This window comes from Phocoena phocoena, chromosome 13 (genome assembly GCF_963924675.1).
Source record: "Phocoena phocoena chromosome 13, mPhoPho1.1, whole genome shotgun sequence".
NCBI lineage: Eukaryota > Metazoa > Chordata > Mammalia > Artiodactyla > Phocoenidae > Phocoena > Phocoena phocoena.
Genome location: NC_089231.1, coordinates 49938396 through 49954689, shown reverse-complemented (window position 1 = coordinate 49954689; position 16294 = coordinate 49938396). Strand labels below are relative to the sequence as shown.

Below are 16294 nucleotides of genomic sequence, written 5' to 3'. Positions count from 1 at the left end.
CAAAAAGAAAACCCAGGAAACAAAAAGTGTTGGCAAGGATGTAGGGAAATTAGAACCCTCGCACACTGTCGGTGGGAATGTAAAATGGTGCAGCCACTACGCAACACAGTATGGCGAGTCCTCAAAAAATTAAAAATAGAATTACCACATGACTCAGCAACTCCACTTCTGAGTATATGCTAAAAAGAATTAAAAGCACAGACACAAAGAGATACTTGTACACTCATGTTCACAGCAGCATTATTTACAACAGCCAAAAGGTTGAATCAACCCAAATACAACACTGATGGATGCACGGATAAACAAAATGTGGTACATATACATACAACGAAATAATATTCAGCCTTAAAGAAGGAGAAAATTCTAACACATGTTACAACATGGATGGACCTTAAAGGAATTATGCTGAGATAAGCCACTCACAAAAAGACAAATATCGTATGATTCCACTTATATGAGACTCCTAAAGTAGTCAAATTCAGAGACAGAAAGTAGCAGCATGATTTCCAAGGGCTAGGAGGAGAGGGGAATGATGGATGAGTTCTTGTGTAATGTGTATAGAGTTTTAGTTTAGGAAGATGAAAAGAGTTTTGGAGATGGATGGTGGTGATGGTTACACAACGATATGAATGTACTTAGTGTCACTGAACTATGCGCTTATAAATGGTTAAGATGATCAATTTTATGCTATGCAAATTCTAGCACAAAATAATTAAGTTTTTTCTCCAAATATAAAATAAACAGTTTGATTTGCATTCACATGAAAAATAAAAGGCTCCCGTTGTAACATATCACATAGTTTAAGTTGGGTCCTTGAAATAATCTACTACAAAGTCAACTAATATCAAAATGTATATGTTCTTCACATAAAATAAAACCACAGTATTTAGTACAAATCTGTTCCTAATGTTTTAACAACTATTTACTTAGTACTTACTACTTGCAGAAAAATCCCCAAATTATCATCATCACATCTGAATGCACTCTGGGGCACAGCCACGTCCAACCAATTCACAAGAGAATGTTGTAATCCAGTGATTTCCAAACTGGGAGGCTATGAAAACACAGAACAACTTCTGATACAATAATGGGGTAAGACCTACAAGTGATGGCGTCTACACAGATACCATGGACAAGCCACAAATCTGGCTCTGAATTCTCTTAAGGCCAAAACAGAAAGAGAAATACAATTATGCCCTTTTAATTGTCCACAAGGAAGAAAATATATCACTTCTTTAGGGAAAACAAACTCCCTCCTTGTCCTTAGCTCTCATTTCTCATTCAGGGTAATATATAGGGGACTAAGAGTATTTGAGGGCAAAATAATCAATAATGCCACTTAGGCTAAATTGTTTTGAAATGCCCCTGAATAGAAATGGAGGGTGTAATTCCAACTTAAAATTCAGTGAGGGACATTTTTCAGAAAATCAAGAAAATATAGCCCAGGCTGTAGCATTCTGATGGTTTAATTTTAGGATAAAATTTAGAACATTTAGAGACATGGATAAATTCTATATATTCCAAAAATGTGACCTCAACTAAGCAAAATTTTCACAAAAAGATGGAGTGTTTCCTGTTGCGAACCTGGAATACAGGTATTCTGTGCATAATCCAAAGACACTGACATATTCTTGGCCATCTGATTATTTTTAAAGTTGGTATCCTTTTGTCGAATCGAGAAATTAGCTTATAAATGTCCACATCAGCTTTGAAACAAGGTGGACTGTCTTCTCTAACGGATGGATTTTCCTAATTCAAGCTGTGTGTGATATACCGTGTTGTTCTTCAGCATTGAATTTGGAGGCAGATCCCCGGATCTGGCTCTAAGTGTAGCCCCTCCTAGCTACATAAACTCGGGGAGGTATTGAACCCTCTCTCCAGGCCCTACTCTCACCTGTAAGAATGGAGGCGACGAGATCAACCGTAACAATCATTTCGAACTGTGTTGTATGGAGGCACCTTAGTGGATGAGGAGGTGCTTTTACTTTTACTTCTCTCGTACGCTGGCATCTACTTTAGCACCCAATAAAACCTGAAAATCACCAGACGTAGATGCTCTACAATCTAAGATTGAGTCTGACTCTGTGATTTTAAACAACTCATCCATACCACAAAATAAAGTAACAAAATTAAGTGAAGAAAATATTCAAAGTTAAATCATTTCTAAGAAATTTTATTAAGGAGAATTATATTCCCACACTTCATTTGCAATTCAGTTGTCCAGAACCCAGAACAACAAAATCTCCCTCATACAAGCATTTTAAGTGAAGGGTGATTTCTCAAGTACCTCAGAAAGGCACAGTGTCATGAATGTGGCAAATAAAAAGATAGGTGAAGGAACAGATGGTATCACTGCAGCTTAGGATCCAACCACTGGACGTAACGACGTGTCCACTTCTCCACCCGGGGAGGCTCTGAGCTCCCTTCCCCAGAGAACAGACACCTCTTCTGAATCCCTTTCAACCACTGGGCGGAGCTCCAGTGCTCTGGTCATTCCTACCACCACCGGCTGCTTCCCACCAGGGTTTCTCTGATCCAGCACCCCAGGCCACAAAACACTTGAACACCACTTCTCTGTCCCTGAATTGAGAAAAAAATCCTTTCAAGATATTTTTCTGAAAATAGAGCTCGGGAAGGCTGTCTTAACATAAAACTGATGGGTTTATCCTTATCTCATTTGAGTCTCACAGCAACTCATGAAATAGGGAGAAGGGGTCTGTGTTAATAACCCTGTTACCCAGGAGCAATGTGAGGCCCAGAGTCAGACAGCAAGGAAAAAGTCACGAATGCCAGAGCCCATATTTCAGGACTCCAGGTAATAGGAGCTCAGACTCTACCATCTAGGCCATCTTCCTACGTCTGCCCTATACGCTCCCTAACTTTGCCATCAGTTGGACTGTATTAGGAATAACAAAAATCATCAGGTACATAATGATGAACCTTTGAGCATCATCTAAAGAAAATCTGACACCAATTATCTTCTTTTTCCTCCTTGGTGCTGGAGCCAGGGTTCTAAGGAGAAGGAAAGAGCAAGATGGACAATGTTGAGCAGATAATGGAAAAATCCTGCAGGTATTGGGGGGGGTGGCGGTGGTTAGAGCGTAGAAAACCGGGAGACAGAAAAAAAAAGTGGGGGCAGAGGGCAAGGGAAGACGATCATTCTTCTTCCACTGCACAAAGTATCTAGGGGTAGAAAAGAGGGAGTGAGGGAAAAAGAGGAAGAAGCTGAGCAGCAGCTGGGGAAGAGAAATGGAGAGAACTGCCAAGCAATGAAAACAAGGAAAGTTGGGTAAGAGAAAAAAAAAAAAAATTGGAAGCAGTCAAAACCTTCCAGAAACTTTAGGTATTTTAAATATTAGGAGGGCAGTACTCTACATACAGTAGTAGTTCTCGGTCTGGAATGATGAAGTCTAGGAAATGTATTATTCAAGTCTATAAAATCATCAAAGTAATGGATAGAGTTAGCAGTGATATATTCACTATATTACAAAATACTAGAATTAGTATTGAAAATTGAAATCTAGAATTGAAATCTGGAAAGGAACAAATTTTGAACAAATTATCCACTTTAAGGAGACAGAGAATAATAAATGTATAGATACTAGGAAGAAAATAAACTCAAGGAAAAGTGGTAGAGATAACTATAGAAATTTAAAAGAAAAAGATAAAATAGATAAAAGCTAGACAGTTCTTTGAAAAATAATCAAATAAACTAACCCTTAATGAGACTGATCTTACAAACAGAGCAAAATTCATTTGGAAATAGCCAAATAAACATTAGAAGAAAGAAAGTGGAAGATTAGAAAAGGGAATACATAATTACAGAATGAACATAAGTTAAAAAGACAATAAAAGAATATTATGAACTTCCTTATAACAAACAAATTTCAAAACTTAAATGGAAACGATAAAATTCCTCGAAAGATGTAACTTGTCAAAACTGACCCAAAGAGAAACAGAAAACTAAAATAGCACTATAACCATTAGATACATCTAATTGGTCCAAAAAAAAAAAAACCTCACAAAGGTGGTTTTATAAGAAAATTCCACTAAATTTTCAAAGAACAGACCATTTCAATTTTATACAACTCTTCCGGAGAACAGCAAAAGAGAGAATACTCCCAAACTCACTATATGAGGCCAGTGTAACCTTGATAATAAACCCTGATGAGGACAGAACAAAAAAAGGAAATTACAAGCCAATCTCACTTATAAACAGATGTTAAAAACCAAAACAAACCAAACTGAGGAGAATGTTAAAAATAATACATTATGACCAGGTTAGGTTTAGTCCAGGTACACAAGGATGGCTTATCAATAAAAAGAATCTGAAACTATAATTTGCCACCTTCACAAATAAAAGAAAAACCTCATGATTCTCTTGGTAAATGAATATTTGATAAGTTCAACACCCTTTCATGATAAAAAAAAAAAAAACTCAACAATATAAGAATGAAAGGGAACTTCATTAACCTGATAAATGGTATGCACCAAATATCTTTCTCAACATGGAATCATTAGATTCCTTTTAAATACCAGGGATGAACATGGATTCCTACCACCTCGGCTGCTGTTCAACATTGTCCTGAAGGCCCTAACCAGTAGAGTAGAAAGAAGAAAAATAAATAAGAGGTATAAGGACTGAAAGAAAGGAACAAAACTGTAATTATTCACAGACTGTCTACAGATACTGAACCCCAGTCTATCTTCATTATTTTTACTTTCTACTCCCCACTCACTCCTCTGCTCACTGCAGTCAGGTTTCATGCTGTCAAGCTTCTAAAACTTCCCTCATCAAAGACACCTGGCTACCAAATCGAACAGATGCGTTTCAGTTGCTACTTCACCTTCTTGGACCTCTTGTCCCCTGGCCCCCCAGGCTGCTTTTCCTCAGTGCATTCCACTGGCTCTCTTTCTTCCACAGACAATATTCATCGTTTGATTTCAAACTTTAAGCGACACTTCTCCTAGTATTATTATTTACTCCTTCAGCCTCGATCACCATGTTTAATCAGGTGGCTCCCAGTACTAAAGATTCCCAAGTTTTTATCGGACAAGTCAGGATGACCTTATTCAGATGTCATCATGTTCAAAGGTGAACTCATCCTCCCCTTTCCTCCCTACTTCAGCCACCACCTTCTATCCTGTGACTTATGCCATGAATGTGGGGTCATCTAACTCTACCGGCTTCATTCCTCACACTCAATCTATGATCAGCTCCTACTCATATTGTGTATCTCAAAGTCTCTCTTCTCTCTGCTCTGTATCTTCCTTTCCTTTTCCACAGCCACCAACTAGGCTCAGACTCTGATTCTCTCTCTTGAATTCCTGCACCTGGCCACTCTGCTTTCAGGCCTGCCCTCTAATCCTTCTCATGAGGAACAAATCTGATTAAATCTCCCCCCCCCACCCCGCCGATTAAAATCTCTCAGTGATTCTAACTGCCCAAAATAATCCAAACTCTTCAGGCATATTTTACAAAGTCTTCCAAGAAGACCGACCCTGCTTCTACTGATCTAGCCTTGACTTTCTCGTTACCTATCCCACTCTGTTCCAGTCTTAATGACCTATTTGCTGGAATTCCTCCCTTTCTCTTCCCCCTATGTTGTGCTTTTTGTAAGAACCTAGTCAGTCATCTGGCTCCTGCAGTAATCTCTTAAGTTTTATGAAGACAGGCTGGTGCAGCAGTATCTGACAAGATGAACATTCTGTAAATACTTACTGAATTAAGGGGAAAATTTTACATAAAGTAATAGATATCAAATCTATGGTGCACCATTATAAAGTTGTATAGGGGTTACATCCTTAACACTCTGAAGTTAAAATGAGAGGAAAATTATGTCTGCCTATAACTCATTCAAAACTCATTAGCTAGAGTAGAAGTCGGACACTGCTCTCTGATTGGAAAACGGCAGTGAACAAGACAAACACAACTGCATCCAGGTTACAGTCTTGGTACTATTGTGAGATACAAAAACTCATGATGATAGATCTTGGGTCATACCAAGCATCACAAGGCTAATACATACACACAAACACACTTCACGCTACTAATTAAAATCTTATGTATTTCTGTTCAAAAACTTCACAAAAGTTACCAAAAGGCAAACCAGCTTCATTTTACACAAACTTCACATTTATTTAACTTATGTCCCAGCTGCTTCCAAAACTAAGTTGTAGCAGTATATTTCTGGATTATGTACACAACAAGCTAAAAATTCAGGAATAATGTGGACTAAGTAAAAATTCTAAATTCCTACTTTTTAAAGGAATTAGAAGTTTTCTTATAATCTTCATGGAGCTGATATTACACAATGATAACTACACAACCACAAATCACAATCCTTTTTAAGAGAATGTAAATGACAAAGTCAAAAACTGTACATAGAGCTTAAAGTATGGTGTTGCATAATTATTTTATGAAGTATGTATAATATTTAATATGTGCTTGGATCATATTTATATACTACCTTTATTATCAGTAGATGCATTTGCTTTTAATATGGAAAACCTAATAAGCTTTTTAATTTCTCCCTGTTCTGCACAGTGCACAACTATGGGAAGGGCCATTATGGGGTTCACTTTCACCATCAATGAAATCCCCTAAAATTAATGTTTAAGGAGCTCCTAAAGAGGGAAGACTAGAGTACTGCAATTATATTCACAGTGATACAAATCCCTTTAGGCCCCCAGTCTAGTAAAAAGTAGTACCAGGACAAAGGCTAAAATAGCTCTCTGGGTCTTCGTGTTCAGATTAAACATCTACTCAATTCAAGCTGAGCTAACTTGTGAAGTCATCAGCTTCCAGGTCAAACATTATTTGGACCGGAGATTAACTGTGGGGTGTCCTCAAACTGAAAAGAAAATTTATATTTAGATCCCTATATTCTAGCCTACACATTACTCCACCAACACGCATTTCAAGCATTTTTCTCTTTTGCAAAAGATTCCTGCTAAGCAATGCTGTCTTCTAAACGAAATGCCTTCATTCTTTGAACCTAATTAAAATTAAGGAACTTTTAATAGCTTTAATAACCCTCAAAAGCTGGAAAAGCTCTTCCCTGGCATCTTCCCCTCCTTAGTACCACCCTCCCTCCAAATCCAGAAAAAAACCTGCACAACAGAAAACACGAAACTAGCCACATGCTGTGAATGCTGGGGACCATGATTCTCCACTGATTTGGGCTACAAAGGAAGCCTATGAGTAATCAAAAATCCCTAATCAAAACAAAGTTAAAAGCCACCTCCCCACTCCCCGACCCCAGTATAATTTCCCTTTCTCTTCTCAATCCACTCAAGCATCTCCCCTCCTCGTTTTTTTTAGGGAATTTTAGCGGCCTCTGAACAGCGGATGGTAAGTTCATCTCAATGTCTGCCAGGGCTGGGCACGCGAAAAATCACTAACTTGTAAGGTTATTTAGGACAATAATGTCTTTCAGTGCCCTACTCCTCCCACTCCGGCCCTACCTGACCTACTACCAGTATTTAGCCGAAAATAATATCTGTTCACGTGCTTTACCCCTCAGCGGCTCTTCCCGCAGGAACCGATGCAAACACACAGCCGGCCGGGCGGGCAAGGTCCCCGGCCACGCGCACCCCTCCCCACACGCCCGCGGCCGCGCTCCGCTCCACACACTCGTGCCCAACTCTTCTTGGATCCACTTACATCCCTGGATCTCGTCGGGCCACCCTCCTCCTTCCCTCCCCGGCGTCCCCGGACGTCCCCGAGCTGCCCCGGCGCAGGCACTCGCCCACCCACCTGGGCCGGGGCTCCCCGGCAGCGCGCTCCGCCCGGCGCTCCTCGAGGCTCCAGCAGGAATGCGCTCGGCCTGTTCCTCCGCCTCCACTCCAGCCCAGCCCGGAGGCGCGACCCAGGGCGGCACCGCAAGGTCTCCCTGAAGTCACCTTCGCGTGGCCCGCCCCCCGGCTCCTGCGAGGCCGAGCAGAGGCGCGGCCCAGGACTGCGCCCGGGCCGCCCGAGGTCCGCGATGGCCCCTCGGCCACACCGCCACCCTCCAGGACTCCCGCCGGCAAATGGCCTGCGGCGGGCGGCTCCGCGGCGGCTGGCGTCGTCCGTCCCTCCTCCCCTTCCCCCTCCCTCTCCCCGGCTGCGGCGCCCGCTTGCTCCGAGGCGCAGGTAGGGACCTGTCAGGGGGCTGCGGGAGCAGCGCGCGGGGATTTCGGGGAAGGTGGCACCGCTCCCCGGGTTCTGCGAGCAGCCGTGGAGGCGCCGGCCCGGCCCTGGAGCGGGCGCTGTACTGACGCCGGTCCTGCGGACGCGGCCCTGGCAACTTTTAAATGGCCAGCCTGCCCCCCGGGAAAAGCAGAGGGATCCTCTCTTCTGGAGTCTTCCATTCGAAGGTAACTGACACACAGGCTTACACTTAAGAGTTAACGGTCCGATTCCACAACAAAGACTGAGCTAGTCTGCACATATTTATTTTTCACACACTTCCTGGGCTACCATTTAAGCAATGAGGAAAACAACAGTATTGACCCTACTAACGTGAAACCTACTCACGTGAAATAGGTGTTTCTGATTCTGGCGACCCCTAAAGGGTGGACGAAGGCGTAAAGGTCAGTAAGACCCACCACATACATGATATACTTAAAAGTGGGATGTTCAGGCTAATGAAATTCCTCGTTAACTATGAGGTTCTGGTGAGGAAAAACAAACAGTAGTCTTAAACCTTTCTAAGGTATACAAATCTGTCCTCGACTTTGGGAAGCAGAGTAATACTGAACAAAATTGAGTATTTCTTTGATAAGATCCTAGGGTACTTTAAGTTCGCCCTTCCAGCAGTGGTGGCTGTATTTGCACTACAGATGAAAAACGTGTAAAAGATGAGACAAGGCCACACTCGGAAAAATGGGAATTAATGTCGGTGAGGTTTCAAGGTGTCTTTGAAAAGGCAGTTTTTTTTTTTTCATTCTCAGTTGGTGACTAAATATTATCACATTTTGAAAAGTCACATTTGTCACTGAAGAAGAGACCTTGCTACAGAATCTTTCTCCCTAGGCCCTAAAAATTAGAGAAAGAATTCAGTTTGCAAAAGTAGTACCAGGCAGCAAAACAAAACAATGAACAACAAAGGCTACTTTGTTTCAGAAGGCAATTTACAAAGCACCTAAAATGTGCCAGGCACTGTACTGAGGAACTTCACATAAAATAACTCATTTGCGTTCTCATTTTCAGATGTGGAAATGGAATTCCCAAACATATATTAATTTGCTCAGGGTCAAGACAGCAGAGTTTAGGTCCTGATTGGTCTGACCCAAAAGCTTGTATTCTTTGCTTTGAACATTCATTATTCATTTATTCAAGTATTCATTAACTGTCTACTAAATACCAAGCACTATGCTAGAAACAGACGCTACAAAAATAAGATACTTACTTGAGGAGCTCCAGTTAAGTAAATATATAATCAGACAAGTAAATATATACTGATACAATGTCATAAGCGCTGCAACAGCAAGGAACTCCTAGACTAGGAGGGACGTTAACTCAATTTTGAAGGGTGGAACCTGGGATTGCGAAATGGTTAGCAGTCATCCAACACAGCAATCCTGAGAACTTTATCTAACAGAATGGCAATGGGGAATCTGTGTGCTGGCTTGGAGGAGACAGACAACTGAGATACAGGAAGTAAAAATGACAGGACTTGATTAAAAATGGGGCTGAGGAAGAAGAATGAACCAGAGGCAGCTCCCATGTTTCCGGCTTGAGTTATCCAACAGGTAACTTTGAGTTGAATCGGTAACTTGGTTCTAGGCACTTTGGTTTAGAAATGCCTCTGATGTATCCATATGTAAATGTCCGAAAGGCAGCTGGATACAACTGGTTCATAGCTCAGAAGATCCAAAGTGGATATACCTGAATCATCATGGATTTCTGGGTTGAAGGAGTGGGAATTCTCCAGGGAGAATGCTGAGTGAGAAGGCCACCCACAGAAACCTAGGGAATACTAACATGCAAAGCACAGGCAGAAGAAAAGATGCTTTAGAAGAAGACTGAGGAGGAGTTGCTATACAGGAAAGAGAAGCCAGAAGAGGGAGGCACCATGGAAATCACAGAGAAGCATTCCAAAAAGCAAGCAGTAGTCAAATGCCAGACCCTTTAAAAAGACAAGCAAGATAATTTAAAGATGTTCTCTGATTAGCAACAAGGAGATATTGGCAAGAATGGTCTCAGTGGACTAGTTGAGGAATAAAGAAGTAGAAACAGAAGGTATCACATTTTCAAAAATGGAACTGGAAAGGGATGTAGGGAGATAAAAGCTACAAGGGAGAATTCAGAAGAAGAGAGTAGCTGTTTTTGAAGACAGGAGACAGATGCCTCCAACAAAAGGAAAAAAAGATAAAAATCGGAATGAGGGACTAGTAGGGAGTTGGCAGCATGTACAATGTTCGCCTAACGCTTGACAATAAATTTTGCTCAGAATAGAGATGAGAGAGAGAAAGGTGAAGGCCTGAAAGATATAAACATTGCAAATGAAAAAGAGAGGGATTAAAGGACTCTGAACAGCTCAGGAAGCTAAATGAGTATTAGAAATCATGACTTTATAGAGTTATCAGTCCATGTGAGGGCACGGATTCTCTCCAAAGACTTTAGCATCTGGTCCAGAGTAGCAAGTACCTTTGGTTGGTTCCAACTGAGAGTCTGAATTGTTCCATTACACCACAAGCTTGGCATCACTATCTTCCCAACCATACATTTGGGTTACATCCCTTTAGCAGTGAGGAGATTTAACATTTTATAAGTGAGTTTACACTAAAAACTGATTAGACTCATAATATCGAGGGGAGCTCAATAATACACAGACCCAGAGAACACCAATGATGACTTCTGAATGACATTTTAACCACTCCTGATACCAACCTCTGGTGAGAACCGTAGAAAGAATGATTCATGAAACCAGTTTCTAGCCTTTTGAATGGAACTCTCAAAACAAGGTTAAAGAAAAACCACAGCCTTCACATTCTATTATAGTATGTTTCCCAAGTATATCATAAAACATACAGTAAAGGGGCTTCCCCGGTGGTGCAGTGGTTGAGAATCTCCCTGCTAATGCAGGGGACATGGGTTCGAGCCCTGGTCTGGGAAGATCTCACACGCCGCGGAGCAACTAGGCCCGTGAGCCACAACTACTGAGCCTGGGCACCTGGAGCCTGTGCTCCTCAACAAGAGAGGCTGCGGTAGTGAGAGGCCTGCGCACCGCGATGAAGAGTGGCTCCCGCTTGCCACAACTAGAGAAAGTCCTCACACAGAAATGAAGACCCAACACAGCCAAAATTTAATTAATTAAAAAAAAATACAGTAAGGTTGCCTTTAGTAGATCAATCACAAACTTTACAGCTTATCTTACATATTGCCGGTTTTTTTCCGACAACATAAGTAGTGTTATTTCAAGTAAAATACACCTTCATAATGCCTCATTTATGTAGAGGTCATGTGGATACTTGGAATATCTAGGCTGTATCAGAGAATCTCCAAATAAGCAAAGAACACCCACATACCAGAAGGCCTCAGACCCTAAAGCCTGTGCTCACTGTCAAGCCAAGTTTCTCACACTAAGCCAGCTTACTCTTACTGTGGACATAATTTTACCAAGTTTGGTTACTGGTTTTCTTTTGAACAAACAGGAGATTAGTATGAGTAAATCAGAAGGGATCAGTATTCCGCTGCTAGAGACAAGCACCCAGTTGGTCTAAAGAACAGGAGAGGAGAAAATTTTAGAACCATAAGGAGTAAAAAGGAATTCGAAAAGCATTATTAGGATTGGGCCATTTAATAAAAAAGAGTCCTGTAAACATTATCCCCTGACGGTATCTCTGTATTAAGGCAAAGAGTAATTACAAACATACAAAAGGACAATCCTGGCGCACCCAGAAGAGATAAAGTATGAAATCTTCAGTTTAAGAAGTAAATGTGTAAGATTCAGAGTAACTGTCCTCAAAAAAGATTAGAATAAAAACATATTTTCTGCCGCTGGGGCTGGGGTCACTTACATCTATCGGGTCCCCATTCTGTGCCAGGTGCTATGCAGAGTTTTGCCAATCGGATCTCACTTACTTCTTAAAACACTCTTTTTTTGGTTGGTCACCACTTTGAAAAGGAGATTGTGTTTTACTGAGGTGAAGACAGAGATTACATAGCAGAACCAGGAAACGGACTCAGGTCTCTGTGAGTTCAAGCTTATCATTGCTCTTCTAATAAAGTTTTTGGATAACGAAAATAAAATTTATGATGCCTGATACATAAGGCATTACAGTGCACAATTACTCCACTCTGACCTCAATTAAGCAATTAAATTCCTATGTTGTAATTCTTAACTACTTGATAAGACCAACTTCAATGATGCCATTTATCTTTCAAATATTTTTTAGGCCTTCTCATCGTCTATAATTGTATTTCTCAGAGGGAAATCCATGGATTTCTACTGAGGGCCCCACAGGGTTGATATTTCATAGAACTACTAAAAAAGAAAAATCTTAAAATACTCTAAAAACAATGAATGCCATTTACTAAATGAATACTTTGTGCTCTTGTGATATGCTAATATGGTCTATATACCTATTATTCATCTACATACATCTGATCTCCACACCCAACCATCAGGTGTTTACATATCTTTATTCTTCAGAAACTTGCCCAAGGTCCTACAATTGGTTAGGGAAAGACTGAGATTTAAAAGAGGTCCATTACACTTTCAGACCAGGGCTCTTAATGACTTTCTACATGGTCTCTCTTATATGAAAAATGAAGGTATCAAAGTTCAGAGAACTTAAGTAGCCCATTATCTCTTAAATAATAAGTAATAAGGATGGAAACACAACACAATCATTCCACAGTCAAATAAATTTTCTTTAGACAACACCACCTCCTCCCAAAACAAGATAAAAGCAATGTTAAAGACACAGAAGCTCCAAGATGCCATCAGAGAAAAGGGGTCACAAGTGTTAATTAGACAGCATCCTACAATAACAACCGTGGACTTACACTTGGGGCTTACTATGTGTCAGAAACTATGCTAAGCATTTTGCTTACAATTATCTTACGTAATCCTGATGACTAATTTTAAAGGCATAAAGAGGTTAATTAGGCTAAACTTTAGGCTAATATTGTTGCACATGTAAATTTACACACAGAGGTGGCTATTTTTTTTTAATCTGTTAAAGATTAGGATATGTTGGCTTCTTCAGAAATTAAAGTACTTCTAATCTAGTGTTCACCTTAAAACTATACAACCCGAGAACAAAAAAGTTATCAATACATTCATCAGATACCACACAGGAGACGTGAATTTAGTTTTACAAGGTAATATTACCTGAAGCCTGTAACATCATAATTTGTTCTGTTCTGCAATGTTCTGCAATTCTATCATCCTATTTGGATTTATTTAGGTCACTAAATCATTCCTCATTTAAACAAGCTAGAATATGAAATCTGCAAAGCAGCAAAAACAGAAATGCTGAGAAAGGATATTTTCAAACACCATTAGGAGAATCTACCAGTTAACATGTTTAATGAACAATTATGTTTTCCCATGGTATTTAATAGAATTCTGTTGAAAGACTTTCTGTAAGTTTGTTTTAAATGAATTCAGATTATTATTACATATTTTTTCTTATTCTCCAAATAAAATAATTATGGAATTTGTGGTATACATAAAAAACAGAGCATTTTCAAAATTTCACATGAATTCACAAGGCTTCTTATTTTAATGATGGGAAAATAAAATTTTAGATCCTTACATATAAGAGAAACATATATAAGACCATTTTCATCTATCTTGTTTTAACACCAAAACCTAATCTCTAACCAAAAGGCACAAATCAATTGTAACAAGAATAAGAAAGTCAGTGACCTTGGAGAGTATTGTGCTAAGTGAAGTAAGTCAAACAGAGGAAAAACAAATACCGTATCATTTTACATATATGTGGAACCTAAAGAAAAACAAAGAAATTTGGTGTCTTAATCTAAAAAGTTGAAGATTAAACGTGTAGAAATTAAATGCAAAACAAAGCCTATTGCTACTTGGCTTGCATTAAAATCATGAAAATGAAGGAAAAAACATAAAGAAAAATCTTAGTTCAGGCAAAACACACCTGGGGCTTCCCTGGTGGCACAGTGGCTGAGAATCTGCCTGCCAATGCAGGGGACATGGGTTCGAGCCCTGGTCTGGGAAGAACCCACATGCCGCAGAGCCACTGGGCCCATGCGCCACAACTACTGAGGCTGCGAGTCTGGAGCCTGTGCTCCGCAACAAGCGAGGCCCAGATAGTGAGAGGCCCACGCACTGCGATGAAGAGTGGCCCTCGCTCGCCGCAACTAGAGAAAGCTCTCGCACAGAAACGAAGACCCAACACAGCCAAAAATAAATAAATAAATTTATATAAAAAAAGAAACCACACCTTAATGACTTTTCAGTCCTTAGAAGAAGAGTTACTAATGGATGACATACCACTTTTACTTATATTTGGAAGATCAAATGGCAAATTTTTAAATGGGAGAGAGCGAGCAGCACAGAGCACAAAAAAAAATTTAATCCATTAAGCTGAGTTCACATAGGTAAGATGATAACAACCTATTTTCTAAATAAAAGTATATATTTTTCATATAGAGACCTTCTGTTCCTAGAATACTTTCATAGTCCGTCTTATCAAAATGTCACGACAACCCCGAGTAGATCAACTTTAAACATACTTGTTAAATATGGGTACATAAACAAATTAAATGATATGAACAGAAGTTATTTCAGAATTATCCTGCTTAATCAAGAATAAATAAGTTCTAACTTTTGGTGAAAAATGAAACTGTCGTTGCCTTTATTAACTCTATTTTCTCCTACCTTTGGACAGTTTGAAAGCAATGATGTACTGGATGATCAAGTGTGACACCCAAACAATTATTTAAAAAATTCAGTTGCAAACTACCTACCCCTTCTTGTTTGGTGAAGAGATTAAGGCAATCACTCAAAGCTACACAAGTTTCTCTAGAAGCTTCAGAGACAACTTCAACTTTCTGAAGGAATGATGGAAGCATTTCTATAAATAAAAAAAATAAATAAAATGAGTAGGATTTTAAGTAACCTTAAGGTAAACTAAGACCATAAACGTATTTTTATATCTACTAACCTCATGTTTCCTTCTAGCTGCCTTAATAAGCAAAGCATATAGTATATTCCTTGGGCATCATAATTAAGCACGTACTTTATGCAGGGCACATAAATTAGTACAGAAAACGAAAGAACAAAGCCTTGACTTAGAAAAGCCTATATCCTAAAAGGAGAAGAGCCAGGACCTATTAAAAAAAAAAAAAAAGGTTCATAGGAATAAATAATATAATGTTTAAGGAAAACAGCTGTCAAGAAGGACTGATATCATTACTTATAAAACATTAACATTTCCTTTCATGATATTCATTACTAGATAAGTAATTTTATTCAAAGGCAAAGTGCTAAAAAGAGACAAAAATAATCCTGTAGTTGACAATGATGGCTAACAGATCTGAAGGCGGCATTAACTCAACTTCCCCTACTTTTTTAAAATCTCATTAATAGGTTTTTAATATGATTTATTTAATAAATAAATAAAATTTATTTATTTTATTTATTTATTTTTGGCTGCATTGGGTCTTCCTTGCTACGTGCGTGCTTTCTCTAGTTGCGGTGAGCGGGGGCTACTTTTCATTGTGGTGCGTGGGCTTCTCATTGCGTTGGCTTCTCTTGTTGCGGAGCACAGGCTCTAGGCACGCAGGCTTCCACAGCTGTGGCTCGCGGGCTCTAGAGTGCAGGCTCAGGAGTTGTGGTGCACAGGCTTTGTTGCTCCACAGCATGTGTGAACTTCCCGGACCAGGGCTTGAACCCTTGTCCCCTGCATTGGCAGGCAGATTCTTAACCACTGCGCCACCAGGGAAGCCCTCCTCTACTTCTTATTTGGATAAATGTTTCGTATAAATAAGTCTTTCACCCTCAAAAATATGTCCCTGTCGAGGTCCAGCATCTTTCAGTATATGTTAAATTGGGAAGTAAACGATAATATCAGTATCTCCCCTGGACCCTTAAAGAAAATCTTAATCCACTCTACCATTACAGAAAACAAACAAACAAAACAAAATTAACATAATGTTGGCAAGAGAAAGCTGTAAAATACACACACATCACTTAAGTGAAATGTCACATCCTGTCCAGACTAATGTGACAGAAATGTACTTAGTTGAAATAGCTTGGGATTTTATGTTGATTATACATTAGATCCTTTACATCTGTCCCTTTCATCAAATAAAAAAAAT

General features: G+C 39.7%; 1 protein-coding gene across 1 annotated transcript in view; it reads right to left on the bottom strand.

Annotated features, from left to right (window-relative positions):
- Window positions 1-16294, bottom strand: part of OSBPL1A (oxysterol binding protein like 1A) — a 196690-nt gene that overhangs the window by 106020 nt on the left and 74376 nt on the right. The window contains exon 14 of the mRNA XM_065889460.1: window positions 14942-15048. Coding sequence (XP_065745532.1) covers window positions 14942-15048 — 107 coding nt within the window. The remainder of the gene's footprint in view (window positions 1-14941; window positions 15049-16294) is intronic.